The sequence below is a fragment of the Hoplias malabaricus genome, chromosome 3, assembly GCF_029633855.1.
Source record: "Hoplias malabaricus isolate fHopMal1 chromosome 3, fHopMal1.hap1, whole genome shotgun sequence".
Taxonomy (NCBI): Eukaryota; Metazoa; Chordata; class Actinopteri; order Characiformes; family Erythrinidae; genus Hoplias; species Hoplias malabaricus.
In genome coordinates, this window is record NC_089802.1 from 68796096 (window position 1) to 68819299 (window position 23204).

Consider the following 23204-nt stretch of genomic DNA (forward strand, 5'->3'; position numbering starts at 1 on the left):
TATTGGATAAACTTGAGGTAATTTCACTTGATCTGTATAAGGAGGTAGAATTTGATGACCTCTTAAGGGTGGTGATTTCCAGTGAGATATTTTTCTCATGGAATTTTGCGTTCTTTGGTATAAATAGTGTACCAGTCAGGTTCAGTTTTCCAAATTTTGCTGGAAAACCAGTTTAAACCGACTAAAAAAGTTACCCACTTGAAAACAGACACAAAGAGTGGCAATGGCAGAGAGACAGAAAGCACAAAATAGCAACAGAGTGAAAAAATGTTTCTTGGCTGCTTTCCTTTTCTGTTTTCTCCCAACAAACCATGGACTCTGACATTTTCCAGGTTCAGCACACTTCACTGTGAAAAGCAGAATCATATTAAGTGAAAAAATCATAAGTTTAGTCCATACATCTAATATTCTATGACTTTTCAATATATTGTTAGACATGTTTCACTTGTTTTAAATTAGTTACGGAGTTTTTAATTCCATTGGTAGTTTTCTGTGTTTTTTTTCTTATTCCAGGTACATTCTTTGAAAAGAGTAAAATTATATATTTTTCTTGTAGTTATGTGATATGGCAACAGGATAAGACTCTTTCTCCAGAAAGTCTTCCAAAATGTCTAGAAAATAGTTGATTAATCTTAGAATATTCTTAAGATAACCTAGTATCTCATATTTCTTCAGAAGAATTACTGTCACTAAAGGTACAAACCTAGGTAAATGTACCTTTTAAAGGTACAACAGTGGTGTTAAATTCCAGCTATGTTCCCTAAAGGTACATTACATTCTCTTCTCCAGAAGGAGAGGTGAATATTTGTGATCTTCCTTTACAGAACTGTCAAAAATAAAAGAACATGATATAAGTCCTATAGATGAAATGGGGCATATAAAATCAACACAATTGTATAATCTACAATAATAATAGATTAAAGTACAATTCAGTTCCCAAATTTAAGGTTCAGCGCAAGTACTAGTGCTGGACGATATAAGCGCAAATCATGATAAATTGTACATTTTACCATGATTATGTTTAATGAAGGGTTATTTATTTATTTTTTTTATCCTCATAGTCCAGTATGCTCCAGTAATAATGCTGGGGAATTTTTTCTAAATACTTTTTCTAAATATTTTTTCACTGTTCATATTTGCTGTGTAATTTGGTCATTGAAATGGTTTTATCTCAGTGTTTACATTTTAATTATTTTTGTTCAGTGTTGTCTAAATTAAAGACAAAAAAAAACATGTCCACACCACTGGCACTGTACTTTCCTTTGGTACAAGCTGCTCGGTTGGCCTCTGCATTTAGGTTCTCCTCCATGTTTCTTCCATGTGGCAGATAGGGGCAGAATCATGTGACTACAGAGTGGTAGTGTGGTTTTAAAAGGACAGTACATGAACACATAGTGGGGACATAAAAGAATAAAAAAAATACTAATAATAAATCAGTTAAAATAATTGATATAGACAAAATGATGCTGATTAGAATTTCTGTGGATTTTGGTTACTGCCCAACCCTAGTAAGTGTCTTTGAGAGTAGCACCGCAGTGACAGTTTTTCTGACAATTCCCCGTTAAAATTTTGCGTTGTATGTTTTCCTTCTTTTTTTGCATTCCAACATGTTTGTTCTATGTGCATAAATAATAATAATAATAATAATAATAATAATAATAATAATAATACGTTTACTAGTTTTCAAGAACCCAAATCACTAACAAAACAAAAGAACAAAAGAAAAAAAAATAGTAAAAACCAAAACAAATACAAAAGTCCAGGGGGTAGGCAGCAGCACAGACAGTATTGGTGAGAATATGTAGCCAACCAGCTGGCAGCTCTGAGCTTTGGGGATAACAATGGCCTACTGCAGTCAGCAGGTGCTACAGGTAAAGTGGATAGCAGCAGTATTAGCAGGCAGCTAGCTACTGAGCATCAGCGATTAAAATACACTCCCTCAGTCATCAGTCACATCAGATTGCTAAAGAGTAGGGCCTGTTAGTGGTGGTGAAAGCAGACTCCCTTAGTCAGTAGGAATGGCAGAGTATTATGATGATAATAGGCAGCTAGCTGGCAAGCATCACGAGCAGCAGCAGACACCAAAAATTGCAGCGGTGGAGCCCAACATTCTGTGCTCAAAAGTTACAAAACAAAACAGGAAATACGAACAAAACACCAATAAGAAACAGCAGTCAGGGCCCTCAGTGTTCTCACCAGACAGACAATAAAACAGACAAGACAAAGCAGGACTTAAAGGAACACTATGTAATATGCCCAGTACTAGGGAGAATAGAGAATCTGTCATGGCTACTCTGGGCTCAGGACTGCAGAAACTGCACTATGTAATTTTTGGAGGAGGGTAGGAAATCCTAAACCCTTCCTGCTGATTTCAGTACAGTGCTTTAACAATGAATAATGAAAATGAAAAATATATTCAAAACAAACAATATACTTCATTATCTCTCTCTCTCTCTCTCTTTGCAGGTAGCCACAGCCTGTGCTCCCTCCACAAACTATGAGCTGGTAAGTTGCTGTGCATGTTTAAATGATGATACAAGTAGATGACTGGATGACACAGAGTATCTAGACGTAGCTTTCAAAAAGTATTTAAATGGGTATCTAACCAATATGTCTTCCTTCCTTATATTTGTCTTCCTGAGCATTTCTTTTATAACATAGATGTATGTACGTTCTCATGCCATTATGAGTCAAAAGAAACCTCTGGTCTTGTTGCTGCATTTTGCATCCCATTTTCTGATTATTCTGTCTATATTTAAATTCAGCCATGAACATACCGTACTGGGGAAATGTTAGAGACTGCCTGTCATTCAGTAGACTGCCATGCTAAATGGATTTTTTTTAAAATCAGTAATAAATAAATAAAGAGCCAAAACAACTAATTATAATATATCATGTATATATTGTGTGTCCACTCTTTGCTTTTGTTCAAACATGCATTTTCAGAAGGCTTTCAGGTTTCCAAAGAAATCTGGAGGCACAACAACAATGTTATCTTATAGATTAAATTATTTATAATTTCAGTTTACTTACTTACTTTTATTATTGATAAAATGTATATGATATTACTTATAAAATTATTTATTACTCATGTTTGTATAAAGTTACATCACATCAAAGGAACCTATGTTCTTAGAGTAAACTATTACCATTATCTGCTTCTAACACTGTATCTGGATCTTGGTGAATGTACTTGAAAGAAAATGTATCTCTCTCTCTCTCTCTCTCTCTCTCTCTCTCTCTCTCTCTCTCTCTTCCCAGCCTCCTGCGAATGATCTCCCTCTGAAGCATGTAGAAACTCCAGTAAGTCACATTCTTCTCTCAACATTCCAAATGTGCAATTAATATGTACATAACTTGTATGGTGGTCTTGCTGATGGATGTTTTGGTTTAATACATGCACACAGCACAGTTGCAGAAACCTTCTGAGAAACTGAATATGAAACCTTAGTTATTAGTGTTGTTAGTATTAGTATAGTATCTCATTATTTACTTCAGTTCAGTTGAAGGCTCAGGGCAATCTTTGGAACACTGTCTTAATGTACTTTAAGACATGAAGATTTCCGCAAATGAGTGGCCAAACTTCAATAGAATAAGTCCAAGTTATGTCACTGCCAGGTTGGCAGAAATGTAATTCAGGGGTAGAATTTGACTTCAGCTCTGGGTTTGGATTGTTTCTTGGTTCTGGTTGTAGTTGAGTTTTGAGGTTTGGGTCTAAGTGGTGTTCGGGTTAGGTCTGAGTTTAAGTAGGTTGGATTTGTGTTTGAGATGTGGTTTGAGTTGTGTTTGGATTGGAATTCGAGTAGTGTATGGATTGGGTCTGGTTTGGGTTCAGATTGTGTATAGTTTGTGGTTGGGTTTGGGTTGGATTTGAAAGGCAGGTTTGCATTTGGGCTGGGTCTGAGTTTGAGTGTGAGTTGGATTTGGGTTTGAGTGGTATTTGGGTTGGATTCAAGTTTGGGTTTGGTCTGAGTTTGAGTTTGGATTGTTTTTGGTTTGGGTTTGACGTCTGGTTTGGGTACAGACTGGGTATAGGTTGTGCTTGGATTTGTGTTGGGTTTGAAAGGCAGGTTTGCGTTTGGGTTGGGTCTGAGTTTTGAGTTCTGGGTTAGAAAAGGGTATGGGTTCAGGTCGGGTTATGTTTGGGTCAGTTTTGGGTTGAGTCTGAGTTTGGGCTGAGTTGGGTGGGTTGGATCTAAGTTTGGTTTGGGCTTTGTTAGGGTTTGGGTTCAGATTGAGCTCTGGTTGGGTTTGCATTAGACTGCTAGTTTTTATTCTACCACCCTACTTTCAAATCAGAAGTCAAAAATAACATACAAGGCCAAATTTCTAAAAGAAAAAGAAATAATGAAAAACACACAAATGAAAAAAATGTGTCATGCTTTAATAAGCAAATGATAGAGACTAACTTTATGTGTCAGTGAGGCAGATACACATTAGCAATGACACATTCACTCCCCAGTGTCACTTTACAGATAAACCTCCTTCATGAATGAAATTCCTTTCATTACTTTTTGTTTTCTTTTGAAGCAAATCATAAAAACAGTATGAAGTATGATGAAAGCACCGCCCGTCTTCCTTGGCCCAAAGCAAACCAACAAAAAACATGTCTTCTTTCCCTTCCAGTGACAAAAGAGAATTCAAAGCCACTTTGTTCAACTTAATATGGATTTTTAAGGATTTTATCATTTTTGGCTTAGGATCCCTCTACTGCAATAGAACAGAACCTATTCATAAAAAGCATCTGTGCCAGATGTGAGTAATACTGCGTCTGCATATGCTTTGTAGGGGGAAGCACTAAGGCCAAACTTCAGTCAGTGAGCACTCATACAGTTGCAGGATCACAGGAAATGTTTCACTACATGCTTGAATCTGACTTGCTCACATATGGATTTAATTGCAATGATTTATTCTAGTGATTATTAACACGTATGAAGTTGTCTTTGATTGAAATTGCGCTAAGCTGCTTTGACACAATGAATATGTTCAGACTGTGAGGCCCAGCGCATGTACTAGAGTAGTAGTCTAACACAAATGTTGTTTTCTCAATGAAAATGACATTTTGTAAAATAATTATTATGACCTGTTTTTCTCCTCAAGGTAAATATTTGAAAGGGTTAGAGTGTGACAACCATAAATTATGAGTGTAATGTAAGACTGCTGTATATTGTACTTTGTATTTTTCCAAGAAAGGAGGAAATGCAGGGTAAAAAGTAGCATGACCATGAGTGTCCTGTCAAGTTTGGGTTGTGTTGGGTTCAAGTTGGGTTTGGATCTTTTTTGGGGTTTAGGTTGGGCACAGCAGCTGTCCTTCACATTGTGTGAAAATTCCAAAACGACTTTACACTGGCTTTCATCGTAAATTAAACTTCTATACTTCTATAAAGTTCCTATAGAGTTAGGTTTGGGGTTGGGTTTGATCTTTTTTGGGTATGGGTTTGTATTATTTAAGATTGAGTTTGGGTTTGAGTTTAATTAGATTTGGGTCTTGATTAGCTCTGGGAATCTGGGTTTGGACTAAGTATAGGGTTGTGTTACAAGTGGGCTCAGGTTGTGTTTGGGTTCAAGTAGAATATGAGTAGTTTGATTGATTAAAATCCTGTTCCGAATGAGAATCTTGTTGGACTCAGGCCACTCTGAGTTTGGCCTTGATTAAATTTTGTGGGGATCATGTTGAAATCAAACTTGGTTCTATGGGTACAATTTAAGCACTTGGCATCACTGCTATGCAAAATTCCTGTCTATCGATGGACAAAGTAGCATTTGAGCTACAGTCAGTAATTCCAAAGCTACAAATTGCACCTGTGTGGTCAGTGAATACAACTACAAGATGAACCGAAGTGTTTCTGATGAAATGAATGCCATTAACTGATACTGTTCCTCCTTTACCTTTTTCGGGATGGCTGTAGACTAGATTTCTGTGACAATTTGATGGCAATCAGCCATAAGATTGAGGTCAGTTACACATGTTGGATGAGGGCAGGTACTCGTGTACACTCCAACACATCCCAAAGCCCCCTAGCTGAAAGCTCATGCGCAGCAGTTCCAGAGCAACCCATTTCATTTGATGCTTTTCTGTAGAAATAATACAAGCTGTGTCTGCATCTGTTTCCACAATGGGTGTAGCTTAAAGTAGCTTAAGTCAGTAATTATTAGTGGTGTCAACAAATGTTTGGCTGTATGGTGTACTTTGGAAATCCCAGAAAAAGAAAATTGTTGAAAGGCTGAGATAAAATAAAGAGAAATATCCAGTTTTGGCATCTTGCTGTGTCATATCTCTGAAAAACTAATTACAAAATTACCCAGGCTCCCTGACTGACCTCAAGCCCTCCCTTGTGACTCCGCATGTGGTTAGCCACTTAGATAGCCATCCTCACTCTCAAAATACTCTAGACTGATGCGCCTTCTGGTTCGCTGCCAGCTTCTCCATTATATAACCTCCAGCCGGCCTTAAGGGCCTTCTGGATATTGATTATTACATGGAGTATTTGAAATGTAAATAAAGCCTGTATTTAAACAAAACCAGTGCAAGACACGAGGTATTTAAAGTTTTGCCTTATCAATTCCATGCCTCCAGTTCCCAAATGACTATTAAGTGTTTGGTGAATGAAGGGTGTTGGAAAACAGTGATAAACATGGTCCTGTCTTTTTGGAACATATTGATGCAATTTCCTTCCAAAAAATAAATAAATAATATGGTAAAACATCAAAAAGAGGTGAAGACTTTGAGTGTAGTTTGAGTGTATTTAAAACACATACTCACCTTATATTTACAACTCTGGTGGATCATTATAAACTGCAATATGGTTCATGTTGGCTTCCTACCCAGCAAAAACTTGTTGAAAAGGAATTGAAAAGATGACTTGGCCAGCCTTCTCATCCATCTAAATGAACAGTGAAAAGACATCTACAAAAATATGTCTGTCTACATCTAAAATTGATCGAAATGTGGTAAATGGTCTGAAAAAAAGACATTGGTCTTGGGCTAAATTTGGACCAAATCAGACAGACCAAAGCAGAGCCCAAATCTCAATGTCTATTTTTGGGCTAAATAAAGGTCATGACCGACCGAACTAGATTTAACCCAATAAACAATGTTCAGACGATGTCTGGTGTTTGGTGGGTTGGTAATCTTACAACATGAAGTGTGAAGCTACTTCAACAGCCTTTCATCAGCTTCACAGATCTAATATAACAACCTTCAAGAATATTTTTCCCCATGGCAGTCTCAAAAAAAGTGGCATATGAAGCATGCCTGACTTTTATTCTACGAGCCAGTCACTAACACACTTATCCGCTTTGTGTGTTTTTCCCTTTTGGTATTTTTGTTGTGTTTACCAGCTGGTAACCAACCCAGCAAGAGGTGATAAAATGGTAGAGTCATGTCAGAATTTCTCCACTGCATGAACCAAAGAGGGTCCTCTACACTAAGTTTGTCCTCTGCACATTGTTTTTAACGCAATCTGTTGCCTCGCAGCTTGAATTTTGTTCAGTTTTGGGACTGTGTTTGGTTCATTTCGATGCCTTTTATTTGTGTTGCATTCACACTTCACACTTGAACTGCACCAGAGTCTGTTTCTAAACCTGTTCAGGTGGTCTCAGTCTTCTTGTTTGGGCTGCACTAGAGTAAGCAAGCGTTCACACTTACTCTATCAAACCGCACTAACCGAGCAATCACACCAAGGCTTGTTTTAACCGAACCACAACGGACAAGTCTGAACACGCCCTAAACATGCATTTTAAGTAGTTTTTAAAAATATCAGTCAGAATTAAATGTTGATACATCTTTAGAAGTTGCTGTTTGGAATATTAATCATTAATGTTGAATTCATGAACAAATCATTCTTTTGTACATATACAATGAACTGATTAAAGCGATTTTTTTGTAGTATTTTGCAGGATATCTAATGACGTATGAACGTTTCACAGCTTAACATCACTAAACAATCATCATAAATTCAACTAAATCATAATATCTGAATTCAAATTATGTCATGATTTCTCCCAGTCAGTTTAAATCTACAGCTACATATTCAGGCTCCCTATTACTTATTTGTGGGGCAAGATATTGGAGCCAGTGGCAGTCTGGCAAAACTAGCCTTCCCTTGCTCTATAAAGAATTTACTCAAGACTTTACTGCTATCATTTACCAGCATTTCACATTCTGCACCAACATTTTTGGGATTGGGGTTGGTACTCCTCCTCTGCGGTGCTTACACATCAGCAGAGAAATGTGTTGCTCATGGGCTCAGGTGAGCTGCTTTGTGCTCTTATTAGTGGAAGTGATTTTCTTTTTTTTTTTTTGTATTTTTGGTGCAGAAACAGGAAACCGCAGGCTGGTTTTATTGGGATAGTATGCACTGTGCGCTGGGAGCTATGTGTGAGATCCCCATTGTTTTCCTAATTGAATCAGTATGGGTCCAGCCGGCCGGGTCCAGGGAAGCTCCAAAATGCTCAAATCAAGGCCAGACTACTGAAAGAGCTCAGAGATCACATAATTATCACACTCACATTCAACACACTGGTTCTCTTTCATATATGTCATTACGTTTTCATACTCAGCACTATTACTGGGAAATGTTTACACTAGATGACTGTGAAGATGGAATTGCCTTCAACCACATAGACGTAGATAAGGTCAGGCACTCATGTTGGAGGAATGGCTCTGGTTCACAAAAATGTACTCCAACCTGTGCTCAATCTGGGAGCTTGTATTAATTTAACGTCATGTGTGCCTTCTTGATAGGGAAGTTATCTGTTCACAATTGAACAACATTGCACCTTAAATAACTTATCCCACTAATAATAATACATTATAAGATGTGTCCACAAACTTTTGGACATATAATTTGTAAATAAATACAGTAAACACTCATCTTTTCAGTCGGGCTTACATCAATACACACACACACACACACACACACACACACACAAACAAACTGAGACAGTGGGAGAAAATTCTGATCACTGCCCTATCAAAAGAGTGAGAACAGGAGGAGGGAGCATAAAAGGGGAGGGGAAAAAAGAGGTAGAGAGCAAAAAAAGGAATAGAGGTCAGTCATGTGGGGGAGAGAGAGAGAGGGAGGGAGTGTATGAGTAAGAGAGAAATAGGGTTGGGAAGAGTCAAAGAGAGAGAGAGAGAGAGAGAGAGAGAGAGAGAGAGAGAGAGAGAGAGAGAGGGAGGGAGGGAGGAGAGGATAAGTGCGGGTGGGGAAATCTGGACTTTTAGCATGTGTTGTCCCATGTGAAGTTGAGACAGTGGGGGAAAAAAGCCTCTGGCTGTCACGCTGAAAAATCCTCCTAGTGTTTTGAGTCCTCCGCTATGAACCCCGCATCGTCACTACGGCGACGCTTCAGCTCTCTGAGGTCGGCATGGAGACGCAGCACAGGTCACCTGCTCAAGGTAAGGGCCAAGGCTGGACAGAGGAGAGGAAGGGGTTACAACATCCATGAAGGGGTGTACTTTGTCCTCCTTTGAAAGTTTCCATCTCGCAGAGGGATTGGCTGAAAGTGTCTGAGTACTTATAAGTTTTTTAATAAGGCATTTTTACCACCAAAAAGTAAAGTGATGTTTATATATTTATTTATGTATTTATTTATTTTAATATTTTTTTCTCTGAGAGAATGAAACAGTTTGGAGTCTATGAGGCTTCATAGTGGTTGTCCCCCACGGGAGTGGCCATGTTTAAAATAGGTAAATGTTTATTTAATATAATGTAATGTAAGGGTGCATCATGCCGTCACACAGCTGCAGGTTCCTGTGGTTGTGGGTTCAATTCCCGCCTCGGGTGACTGTCTGTGAGGAGTCGTGTGTTTTCTCCCTATGTCACTATAGATGTTCTCAGAGTGCCCTGGCCTCCTCCCACAGTCCAAAACACTGATGTAAGTCCCTGGTGTGAGTGTGTGAGTGATGGACTGGATGGGTGGTTACAGACAACGAATGAATGAATGAATGTCATATAGTTGTTACTTAAGGACATGAGCAAGAATTATTAGGGAAACAAATTACTAAGTTATTGCATCATCTTATTAGCCTTTCAACAAGCAACAAAACAGCTGTTAAACATGAACAGCAAGTGAGAGACCTGCCGAAATGAGCGTCACCTCCCATCCCCTTCCTCTGTGGTTAACGGCAAAGCACTGGTTTTGATAAATGACATGTTTTTAACGTTAATCTGTAAATATTTGGTAAGTTCATAGTTCCATAGTTTCCATAGGGTTTGAACACCTTGTTTATGATTTTTTAACTCATTTTCTGAAACAATGTATTGAAATGTACATAAATTATATGTGACGTATCATTCAGTAACTGCTAATCATGTGAGGAATTTATATTTACATGGACTGAATTTGGTGGCTGTTATCGTCTAGAGCGACTTACTTATATACCCATGCTGCAGTGGTGGACTACTGTCGAATCAGGATTATTGTGCCTGGACTCTTATTTGTGTAGTATACTCTTCCTGGTTCAGAGCTTTTATTTTGGATGGGGTAGGCTCTTCCTGGGAATGATGACCCACACTCCCCACAACCCCCAATCCCCCCACTCTTTTCTCAGCTCTGGCTTTGAACAGTGCATAAAACTCATGTGTTTCATGTCATTATTCATAAATATACCGCCACATTCAATAAGCGAGTGCATCGTTGCCAGCACATCTGGATCACGTTGCCGTTGTGAGGATAATGGATGTCATTATGAGCGTGTGCAAAGGGGAAATAATTTTTTTTTCTTTTTTCAGGGCATGGTACAGGACCTGTAATATAGCTGACATTCAGAGAGAGAGAGAGAGAGAGAGAGAAATAGAGAGAATAACTTTGTGTCAACTCAACAATTCATGTATTCTCCACTAACAGTGGCCAAAAACAATAAAAACAGTGAAGACCTTCTTGCAGTTGCTGTCTTAAAGGCAATGTCCATGATTGTAATCAAACAACACTTTTTAAAACATTCTGAGGCTATTTCTAGCTCTCTGGTCAGTTTGCACACTGGACAATCCTCTGATATTTGTATGCATTACTAACACTATTAAATGGGAAAACAAACATAGTATGAGAAACGTTATCTGGAGGCTTTTAAACAGCAAAGAATCTCAGAACTCATGAAAAGAGATGAGAATGTTGCTGAATGTTGCTCCATAGGTGGGTAATATTGACTTATTTTTGCTGTATTTACTAGTTAAGGTGGGACTGACTCCAAATTCAGAAGACCGCTAACTGCATGAAAGTAAACACAGACTGTACGTGGTACAAAGCTAAACAGTTTGAGTAATAAAGGTTGAAAAGCATGACCAGAGATGAGGATATTGCTCTATTCCTGCTTTGTTGGACTTATTTTGTATGGACTTATTTTTACTGTAGATGGAACAGACCATGTAGACTAAATTCAGAAGAGCTCTGACAGCATGAACGTAAACACAGACAAAATGGCCTCAAAACTAATCAACTCGAGTTACAAATGAGTTTCTGTGGTAATTCAAACAGTAAATAAAACTTTTTTCCTCTCAACCGTACTGTTCCATCTTAAAAGACGCAGAGGTTCTGAATGTAAACAAACCAGAGAAAATCGCACTCCCCCACAATCGTAGATATATATATATATATATATATAAGTACATTTAATGCAACACATTTTTAGTGCTGCAGAAATTGCTTCAGTAATCCAGCACTGAACTGAGTGTGTCCTTGATGTGTTGCTGGCATCTGTTCTCACTGCTAACGGGAGTCATATCACATCTCTCCATGAAAAAGAGTTCATAGTTGGGCTATTGCTGTTGGAATGAAACACAGTCTGTAGATCTGATGCCATAACTGCTTGAATTCAGTTCAAATCAGGCTGCTTAAATGGCAGGACAAGTAAGGGATTAGTGGTAGACCATATGTCCTAAAGTGTGCAGGCAAAACTTTTAATGACTGAATTGCACTCGAGTTTGTAGAGAAATGCTACTATTTTAAAGCAGCTTCACAGAATCTACACTCAACCCTTTCCATTAGTAGGTGTCAGCCTGAGGGTTATAAAGACCCCCAACACTGGGCCGTTGAGCGCTGCAGATAACATCTCAAAAGTGATCAAAAATATTTGTAATGAGTTGGAGTTCCTGACCTCACTTAGGCTCCCATGGTTGAACACAATCAAATCCTCACAGCAATGTTTCAGCAGCTAATGTAAAGCCCTTCCAGGTAAAAGCAGAGGCTAGTATGGCAGCAAAGGGGAGGCTAAGATCTTTGATTTCAAAAGTGATGCTAGATTGCCAAAGCTTGGGTTGCCAAATATGCAGAGATGTTAAACAAAATATGGATATAATAATAATAATAATAATACCAAAATAAAAAAACTGTATTGAATATGTATTCAGAATGGAATGGATTCACCAAATAATGGATGTCCTAGTTTAACCCTGCTTAGACACTGAAGGCGAGGTTTATAGTTATATAACAAATTTTGGTTGCTTTGTTTCTCATTTTCCAATTGGTTTCCACAGAACAATTGTATGGACTGTTGATGGCTGCTGTGTTCCTCAGGCCTGTTTTCATTTTTGAGGTTGAATGTATGTGTTTCAGTGGAAAAGCCACTCTAGAGAATGTGGGGGACTCAATGTAATGTAATAAACGAATGCTGTTTGATGGACACCATCCACCAAACTCATGAAAGTGAGAGTGTCTTCACCTCGGGTTCATTGTCTGGTCTGCTGTGAGATTTTCTGAATGTTCTTGTTGCTTTGTTTGACCCAAATGAATGTCAGCTTTTAAATTTGAATTAAGGCTTTCAGGTTAGAGACATAGTAGAGCCTCATTTCCAAAAATGTTGGATGTTTTGTGAAAAGCAATAAAAACAACCATCTGTGATTTTTGTTTAGGCAATTTATTATTCAACAGGCAAATGCACGAACAATTTTGAAAAAAATACATCACTCACCAACTTGATTGTATTTTGTAAATATAAAGCGTGTTTTAATTAGTAATTTACATTACACCTAAATATGAACACACAAAGTTACAGAATATATTACAATATTTTAAAAGATTCCACAATAAGCTGGAAAAGTAGGAGTGTAATAAATAGAGTATCTCCCATGGATTCGTCTGCAAAGTCACAGCTCACGTCTTGAAAGAATTCAAACAGTTCAAAAATACGTTTTTTTGAGTGCAAGACTGCACTGGATGTACGTTTTTTGCTGTCTTCCACTCATGTAAAAGTGTATTTGTCAAGTGACAATTTAATTGTAAAATTGTACTGGAGTACTATTTGTGACTACTTTTTTTTTTTTTTCTTTCCCGAACAGGGATCCACAAAGTCCTTCAAGAGCACAGACTCCAGAAGAAGACCATCCAGGTACAACTCTCTTGTTTTTTTTCTTACAAGGACTGGGCACCTACAAACAGCTAATTTTGTAGATATTCTAAATGACAGTAAGCTCTTATTTACTTATAAATCTAGAATTACTATATGTAAGTCAAAACCATAAATAAATAAATAAATAAATAAATAAATAAATGATAGAGATTGTTCCCTGAAGTCAATAAGGTTTACTATTAAAATACTATTTAACAATGTTATTATTCACTATTATTATTATTTTATTATTGTATTTGACTTGTATGTGCTTATCCTGTAAATCAAACACAAACTGATAAACCCAGTCAAACTCAAAAACACACAGCTCTGGATTTTCTATGAAACATCATTAGGCTCAGATTTTAGACCTATTAAAGGATTGTGACCAGAAACTGACCACATCCAACAATTTCTGAAGGGAAATACAATGTTGTGACAGTTCTCTCTCACAATTAACAGTATGCTCCATTCAGTGCTACCCATTGCTTCAAGTCTATTACACAGTCTGTTTTTGTGTTCTGTTTCTTGTTTGTGTGCGTGTGTATGTGTTTATGCAATGCATGTCAGGAGTCTAAGTATGATCCAGGCCATGGAGGAGAGTTATGAGGTTGACCTGGTGTACATCACGGAGAGGATCATTTCTCTGTCGTTCCCTGGTGGAGTGGAGGAACACAGTTACAGTGTGCACCTGCGTGAGGTCATCAGTATGCTGCGCTCCAAACACAAGCAGCACTACATGGTGAGGAACTCCACCCCACGAGGAGACACTCTGCAACTCCTGTCCACCCTCTCCCATTCTCCTGTGCAGGAAAAGTGGAGAAAATACTTTATTATGTAAAAATCAAGTGTGCTGTTGATTTAACAAATCCATACGTTTAAGGAGAACATCTGGAAACAAGGTTCTTCACAAACACTCAACACATCTACTAATTTTAGAAAGTAAAATCAGTTTATGTTTACTTTATTTGTGTTTTGCATTTATCGCAATGTACAATTGCAGTCACACAGCTCCAGGGGCCTGGAGGTTGTGGGTTCGATTCCCGCTCCGGGTGACTGTCTGTGAGGAGTTGGTGTGTTCTCCCTGTGTCTGTGTTTCCTCCGGGTGCTCCAGTTTCCTCCCACAGTCCAAAAATACACGTTGGTAGGTGGATTGGCGACTCAAAAGTGTCCGTAGGTGTGAGTGTGTTGCCCTGTGAAGGACTGGCGCCCCCTCCAGGGTGTGTTCCTGCCTTGTGGCCAGTGATTCCAGGTGGGCTCCAGACATACTGCGACCCTGAACTGGATAACCGGTTACAGACAATGAATGAATGAATAATCTTAGGTGCCTAAGATTTTGCGCAGTACTCTACTTCAGAGGGTAGTCTACTTCTACACTTCCATTTATTTATATGTAACTACAAAATGTACAAAATACTCAAAATGTTACAGGTACAAATTGAATAAAAATTGTATGAAAAAATAATGGGTGAAAAACTGAACTAAAAAATAAATTGTATATTAATACTGGCAGAAATATACCATGACAATCAGAAAAATACCTGACATCAGTGTCAAAGCTGACAACAGCAGTTTCCAATTTTATTCAAGCACTTAAAGCCACAATAGCATCTCTAGTTGTTTTGTAACCTTATGAACATTATATTCTACTAAAGTCTAACAAAATATTCACAAATTTTCCAGATGGTTCATTTTTAACACACTACCCAATAATTAAAGCTTTCTGAGTGCTGAGAGTTTATTTTCCTCTGCTTATTAAAGGCATTAAAGAACATGTCAAAAACATTATACTTAAATCACTGAATTTGTTTACAAACAGATACATTATACACTTGTAAATCATTATTGAATGCATTTAATGATGGCTGTATTTGATTAAAATAGTCATAAAGGTTTGAAGCAGTTAAATAAAATGAATAAATGAACATTTTTTGTTGTTACTGTAAAGTGTGACCTTTGATTTTAATGTGTTTTTGTATTGAATCCAGCTGCTGAACCTCAGTGAGAGGAGGCATGACATCACCAAACTCAACCCAAAAGTGAGTGAAGTGAGCACTAATTTACTACTCCCATTAGCTGATGATAATCGCACACTGTTAGAGACACAGATTCAATTAGAGATTCACATTTAAATATATATATATATAAAAAGCAGATAAATATGTTTCCTCACCGTTTGCTAGTTCTCCAGTCTGTATGTACACTGGAAACTGGTGTAATGTGTTTACGAACCCTCAGTGTCAGTAAATGGTAAAAAAAACAAAAAAAACAACAACAAAGCAGCTCGATCGTACATGCTAGGCTTCCTCTGTCTCTACTCATTGCATCCAAACATTAAAAATCATGAGAAGAGATGAGGATATTGATTTATTCCTGCTCCATTGGTGGGTAATATTGACGTATTTTTGCTGTTTCAGATTACAGTTTGGAGCTGACTCTATATTCGGGAGTAATCTAACAGCATGAAAGTAAACACAGACCAAATTGCTGCAAAACTAAACAGCTTGAGTTACAAATGAGTTTCTGTGGTAATTCAAAAAGTGAAAGTTCAACATTAGCCACGTACAACCTGCTGTTGTTTTTTCCTCAAACATATAATTCAAACTTAACAGATACCGAGCTTCTGAACGTAAATAAACCAGAGAGAACTGCAGTTCCCCACAGTCATACACACTACCTTTAATAATAATCATTGGTTTACAACCTTCTCTATCACTTTATGTTCTAAGTGTGTGAATGTTGTGTTAATGACAGGTGCTGGACTTCGGCTGGCCTGACCACCACGCTCCAGCACTGGATAAAATCTGCAGTATCTGCAAGGCCATGGACACCTGGCTCAACGCTGACGCTCATAATGTGGTGGTGTTGCACAACAAGGTGAGCAATATGTTCCATGTAGTGTGTCACATGCACACACACACATACACTCCTCTATTCTAGCACATACATATGCAATTCAAACTTCTCACACTGTTAGACTGCTACCACTCTAACTAGTTTGACTGTCTGTGCACGATACACAGCACAACAGGTACACTATTAAAACAGAACCATGAGTTCCTTATAGATCCAGGGTTGGTTCCTGCCATGCATTCATTGATTCTGGATAGACTCTGGACCCAAAGTGGTTACAGAAATCCTTAACAGAATAAAGTGGTTACAGAAAATGTGATAATTAATACACAGAAAATGAAGGACCGTTTTTGACAGATTTAAACAGTAGAGGGCGCTCTAATGTTGTTCAGAATTCATGAAGGGTGGCATTTCTCTCTGCGGTCTTCCCACTGAGGCAGTTAGTCGAGTCTGATTTACATGATTTGTGTTGTGATTGCATTTTTTAACCCTCCCATCACAAATCAGTGGATTTCCAGTTCAGGAAAACAAACACCTAAAATGGTGCAAAGGATGTAGATGTTTTAACACACACACACACACTGAGAGAGAGAGAGAGAGAGAGAGAGAAGCATCACACTGGCTCCCTCTTTAGGTTCACACAGCACCTGCAAAACATCCTGTCCACTTCAAGTAGATGGTGTCAGGCCAGTGCTAAGATCAGCAGTGAAAGCTTGAGGCTCTGAAGAGTTTCTCGCTTTGAAAAATGCAACCAGATCAGTCTGAGGCTGTGAGCCTGAGCACAGCACAAATAAAGAATCCACTACAACAGCCTCAGCCTCAAACACTGGGTCACCATGGCAACCACATCGCACTGCTGCTTTTCCCCCTTAGTGTAGAAGTTCAAGCTCTTTGTGAAGCAGATGAGAGTTCAAGAAAAGAAGGAAAGAAAATCTTGTGCAGATGAGGGAAGTCAATGAGTGATTCCACTTGTTAAATATGGAATTTAATTTTGTTTTATAGAAGCTTTGGGAGTCTTGCCCAAGGACTCTTATTGATGCTTTGAAATGCACCCGTTTTGGACACAGACATTCACGGCTTGTTTAATCTCCACAGAAAAGGCTTTGAAAACTGTGTAGCTGATACAAATGTGCTTAAAGGAACACTAAGTGAGTTTTGGTACTTTTACTCCTGGCCTCCCCTACTGCTGCAGAGTGTAATTTACTTTAACATCACTGTCCTCCACAAGTTACATAGTACAATCTCTGCAGTGCTAAGCCCGGAGTAGCCACGGCAGAGGCCTTGTTCTCCTTATTACAGGTCCATGAAACATCATAATGATATTGAAGCTGTAATTTTAAGGTACAAATACTACCTAGTGTTCCTTTAATGTGACAGTGCCCTATGCAAATCATCAGCTAGAGGGGAACACACCCTGGAGGGGGCGCCAGTCTTGCACAGGGAAACACCCACATGCACACGTTCACTCATGAACTCACACCTATGGACACTTTTGCATCACCAATTCACCTACCAACATGTGTTTTTGGACCGTGGGAGTTAACCCACGCAGACACAGGGAGAACACCACAAACTCCCCTCAAATTATCATATATATCAAATATATACAGTTCTCTGCAAAAGCTTTAGGCAGCTGAGGTTGACATTTAAAGCTGTTTATCTGAGCAATAAATGTTTATTGGCTAAAAAAACTTAACAAACAAACAACAGGTAAAACACCCAACATTAGAATAAAACCCAATACAATTATTCCAATAAGTGTGATATTCTGTGTGTGACTGTGTGGGTTTAACTTTTTCCAAATCTCTCCTCGTGGAGTCCGTATTATTTGAGGTTATCATCCAATACCTAGTTTTAGCGGTTAATAAATAATGACTTTAAATAATGTGTGCTGTTGATTTAACAAATTCATGCAATCAAGGAGAATCTGAACAAAACATTGTTCTTAATACTCACTCACACCTACTACTTTATGGGAAAAAATTACTTTTATTTCTTATTTGTTATATAATTATTATTTTTTTCTATTTACTGTGATTATATATGACTTTATACAAGCACCACGCTTACTCAGAAGGCATTAGTTTAAATATATATAATTATCTTAGGTGCCTAAGACTTCTGCACAGAACTGTATACGTAAGGGTGGCACGGTGGCGCAGGAAGTAGTGTCACAGTCACACAGCTCCAGGGAGACAAGTGACTGTCTGTGAATTTGGTGTGTTCTGCCACAGTAGAAAAAACACGTTAGTAGGTAGATTGGCGATTCAAATGTGTCCATATACTATGTGAGTGTGTGTTGCCCTGTGAAGGACTGGTGCCCCCTATGGGGTGTGTTCCTGCCTTGTGCCCAGTGATTCCGGGGAGGCTCCTGACCCACCGTGACCCTGAACTGGATAGGCAGTTACAGATAATAAATGAATATATGTAATTTATATATTTATTTTACTATTTTCATCTATCCTCTGAGGCGGGTTTTGAAATGTGTCTGTTTTATGCCACTTTTCTCCATCATTACTTTTCAATCCCTCCAGTTCCTGCCTACTAATCCTTGACCTGTTTGCCTTTTCCAGGGGAACCGAGGGAGAACCGGAGTGGTTGTGGCTGCCTATATGCACTACAGCAACATATCTGCCAGGTACGGTGATGGCTGACTACATGACAATATGCCAGCTCCAGGATCAACTCTGAATTTGTGAATTTGTTAAATGTGTGTATTTTACAGTAAGACTTTTGTTCCATAGAATATTAAGGTAGCAGTTGTATTTACCTCTAAAGAGTTTGACAATGTATACATAAATTATACTTTATTGTTAAATTCAACTGACAATATTCAACCTGGGCGGCACAGTGGTGCAGCAGGTAGTGTCATAGTCACACAGCTCCAGGTGAATGTCTGTGAGGAGTGTGGTGTGTTCTCCCTGTGCCTGCGTGGGTTTCCTCCGGGTGACTGTCTGTGAGGAGTGTGGTGTGTTCTCCCTGTGTCTGCGCGGGTTTCCTCCGGGTGACTTTCTGTGAGGAGTGTGGTGTGTTCTCCCTGTGTCTGCGTGGGTTTCCTCCGGGTGACTGTCTGTGTGGAGTTGGTGTGTTCTCCCTGTGTCTGCGTGGGTTTCCTCCAGGTGCTCCGGTTTCCTCCCACAGTCCAAAAACACACATTGGTAGGTGAATTGGTGACTTAACAGTGTCCGTAGGTGTGAGTGAATGTGTGAGTTGGGTGTTGCCCTGTGAAGGACTGGCGCCCCCTCCAGGGTGTATTCCTGCCTTGCACCCAATGATTCCAGGCAGGCTCTGGACCCACCGTGATCCTGAACTGGATAAGCGGTTACAGATAATGGATGGAAGGATGGAATATTCAAACTGTTTATGGTCCATAATTAGCCCCTTTCCATCAAAAGAACTCCGGATCTTGAACCAGTTTCATACAGGATTCTTGGACCCAAAATGGCTTATGTTTTAATGGGAACTAAGGATACGTCTTCAACCGTGGGCTTTGTGTGGTTTTCTGGTTCTGGTGTCGCCGTGGCTGAATTCAGCAGCAGAGCAAGTGATACAGCAAGTTCACATCCTAGTGGAGAAAAGTAGCCAATATGCCTTGTGTTACACGGAACACACAAATAGAGGATGTTCCTGTTTTGTTTCCTGTTATTTATTTATATAACACACTGCGAATAATCTGTTCCACTCCACTGTGCGATAACACTTTTTGAAGCTCTGTGTTTTCACTGGACAGGCCCAAACACTGTCAGAAAAGCTGTCACTATTGTGGTACCATCATGGGTACATATACCTACTGTACTTTTAGGGAACACATCTGGACTTTAAAACCACTGTGATGTACCAGTAATGTACTTCTACCTTACCTTATTTCTGAGAGTATAGACATTCCCAGTCGTGCTGAAGAGCCTATTGTTGTTTGGTTTCATTTGGGAACTAAATTTACTGGTTCTTGAACCAATTTATGTTGGTGGAAACGCATCAAAGGGTTTCAAATTAAATGAGCAAATTTGCCAACACTGGGGCAACCAGGTCTGTGGTAAGTTTAGGGCAGTTCTTCCAGTACATCCAGGCTTTTAGATGTCAGTGTTGATTGCTTCTTAAAGCCAGTGACTAATGGAAGTAATCAGTGAAGTGAAGAATGCAGTGAATTTATTCAAATATTTACGAAATAATTGTTAATGCACTTAATGTTATTCATAAGGAACTGATGTTCTTTATTTGGACGGATGTCTCAGTCTGGTGTGTGTGTGTGTGTGTTGGCACGTGGCGCCAAGCAGCTGCTGTTTGTTTTTTATGACTGTGTTGTGTGTGTGATGGTTTTGCAGTGCGGACCAGGCTCTGGACAGGTTTGCCATGAAGCGTTTTTATGAGGACAAAGCCATGCCTGTGGGCCAGCCGTCTCAGAGGAGGTCAGTAACAGCACCTCCTTCTCCTCGCTGTGTCCACACTGCTTATACAACCTCCACCCTGAGGTCAAACCACCGCTCACACCACCGTGCCACATGACCAGCTTTTCCCCGACACTCTCTTAAAGACAAACCAAACTTGTCTTTAATTTAGAACTGGTTTCACTACATTTGACAAATATATGCTTTAATGCTTTTCAGAAAGTTCTACTTAACCTCATTAAATATAGTTCACTTTGCTTTTTTGAAATGTTTCTGTGTTTGTCAGTGATAAGCATTTCCTCTTCTTTCCTGTAATGGATTCATTATGAGAGTAGGAAACCCTACGCAGTAAGGGAAGAGTACATGAATTTATAAACAATTTATGTTTTCAAATTTCAAATTACAAATTTCACCCTGTTCTTCAATGGTCAGGACCCCCACTGGACCACCACAGAGCAGGTATGATTCAGATTCAGGTGGTGGATCATTCTCAGCGCTGCAATGACACCGATGTGGTGGTGATGAGTTAGTGTGTGTTTCGCTGATACGAGTGGATCAGACACAGCAGTGCTGCTGGAGATTTTAAAGCTCTCTGTGACTACTGCACTGAGAATAGTCCACCAACCAAAAATATCCAGACAACAGTGTCCTGTGGGTGCTGTCCTGTGTCCACTGATGAACTAACACAAACTGTGCAGCAACAGATGAGTCTGAGTCTGTCTATGGCTTTACATCCACAAGGTGGTCCAGCGAGGTAGGTGTGTCTAACAGAGTGGACAGTGAGTGGACACAGTGTTTGTTCATGGACACAGCACAACACACACTAACACCACCACCTCGTCAGTTTCACCGCAATTGTCCACCACTCGAATCATACCCACTCTGTGGTGGTTCTGTGGGGGTCCCAAACATTGAAGAACAGTGTGAAAGGGGGGAAATCACATTAAAATAAAGTATACAGTGCAACAAATGGGCTATAGGGTGTAATTATGAAACTACAAAGGGCTCCTATCGGATCAGTGGGACTCAGAGAATGGACAGCAAGTGTGGAAACGAGGTGGTCATAATGTTATGGGTGATGTCCGTGTGTGTGTGTGTGTGTGTGTGTGTTATCCAGACAGATTTCTTTTTGTCTGTGATATCAAGGTAGATAAATCCAAGCTAACTCTCCCATGACTTTGACTGTGATTATGATCTACACACTCTTTACAGTGCTTTAAATATCTTTAACATGTTTCAAATGTTACGCTAGTGTGTCCTGCTTAGTGCTAACCCACCATTTGAATCTCATAGACACACTATCAGAAAGGAGCAGTACTTCAGAAGTTTTCAAAGAAACATTACATTGTGTTTTGGCTTTTAAAAGCTTGTTGTTTCGAAAGAACAAAATAAGTATTGATATGATTTTCTTGACATTTAATATTTTTTGACGCCAAACAAAAAAAAATAAGACGAGAAACTAAACCAAAGTGTGCGCATTGTAGGCTTCTCCAGGATCAAAGATTGAGATCATGCATTTTGTGTTTGACAGAGAAGCCCCTGGTAAGCCCCTCACAACCACCTTTTGCCCTTCATCGCCTCAGATATCCCCTGTCCTGCCATCAGAGACTATTTCCTGCTGCAGGGGTTAAATTTAACAGCAGCCAGTGCCCTGTAGTCTGAGGTCTAAACAGAGGAGTAGTGTATCTGACATTAATGCACACACACACACACACACACACACAAACACACACACACACATACACACACACACACACACACACACACAGAGGGTGGAGGAGTTTGAGAGCGAAATAAAGAGAAAAAAGAAAGAGTAATTATAACATTAAAAGAAAACAAGTGGCATTTAAAAGTATAAAAGTCATACATTTATTGAAATAAAAAGCTGTTATTTCTAGAAAAAAGTTGCAGTATTAATTAATAAACATTCAGATTTTTTTTTCTAATTCCAGGACTTGTCATTTTTTAAGGCTTTGATGTATGACTTATTATTATTATTATTATTATTATTATTATTATTATTATTATTATAAATGAATTAATTTATTCATTTAGTTGTAAATGATTCACTAGTTTTTATGTTTGTCTGTGAGCAGATACGTGCAGTACTTTGCTGGGCTTCTCTCTGGACACATAAAGATCAACAACAAGCCCTTGTTCCTTCACCATGTCATCATGCACGGGATCCCCAACTTTGAATCTAAAGGAGGTGAGAACGAATCTTTTATTTAAACAGAGAGCCCTTCTGAAGAGTGAATTCCCATAGAAATCACTACAACATCTCAGAACCCTCTAACAGGAATATACGCTCCGGAGCAGCTGGAACATGCCCAATGCCAAGGTGGGGCTGGAGGACTATAAAGACCCCCAGCATTGAACTGTGGAACAATCAGGTGGTGTTTGGGATCCAAAACAGTTCATCCTGATACACTGTTGTTGCTGAATGCAATCACATCCTTCTAGCAATGTTCAAACACCTAGGCTGTGACTGAAAATGCTCCCTTATCTCTCATTAGTATTGTGCTATGTAGTGAGGCATTAAGAATTATAAGTTAATTTGGACACATCCACTGTTCGTTGCTAAGTAACTCCCATGTGAGAGACCTGGGTTTGATGTTTGATGAGAGACCTTGGGC

The 23204-nt window shown here is 39.0% G+C and overlaps 1 protein-coding gene across 2 annotated transcripts in view; it reads left to right on the forward strand.

Moving 5' to 3' along the window:
- Positions 1-3283: 3283 nt before the first annotated feature.
- tns1a (tensin 1a) overlaps positions 3284-23204 on the forward strand; it is a 76576-nt gene continuing 56655 nt past the window's right edge. For both annotated transcript variants that reach the window (XM_066663280.1, XM_066663282.1), the window contains exons 1-8: positions 3284-3303; positions 13281-13330; positions 13901-14072; positions 15319-15369; positions 16085-16207; positions 18757-18821; positions 20506-20589; positions 22665-22777. In XM_066663280.1, the coding sequence (XP_066519377.1) occupies positions 13911-14072; positions 15319-15369; positions 16085-16207; positions 18757-18821; positions 20506-20589; positions 22665-22777 (598 nt within the window). In that variant the 5' untranslated portion in view covers positions 3284-3303; positions 13281-13330; positions 13901-13910. The remainder of the gene's footprint in view (positions 3304-13280; positions 13331-13900; positions 14073-15318; positions 15370-16084; positions 16208-18756; positions 18822-20505; positions 20590-22664; positions 22778-23204) is intronic.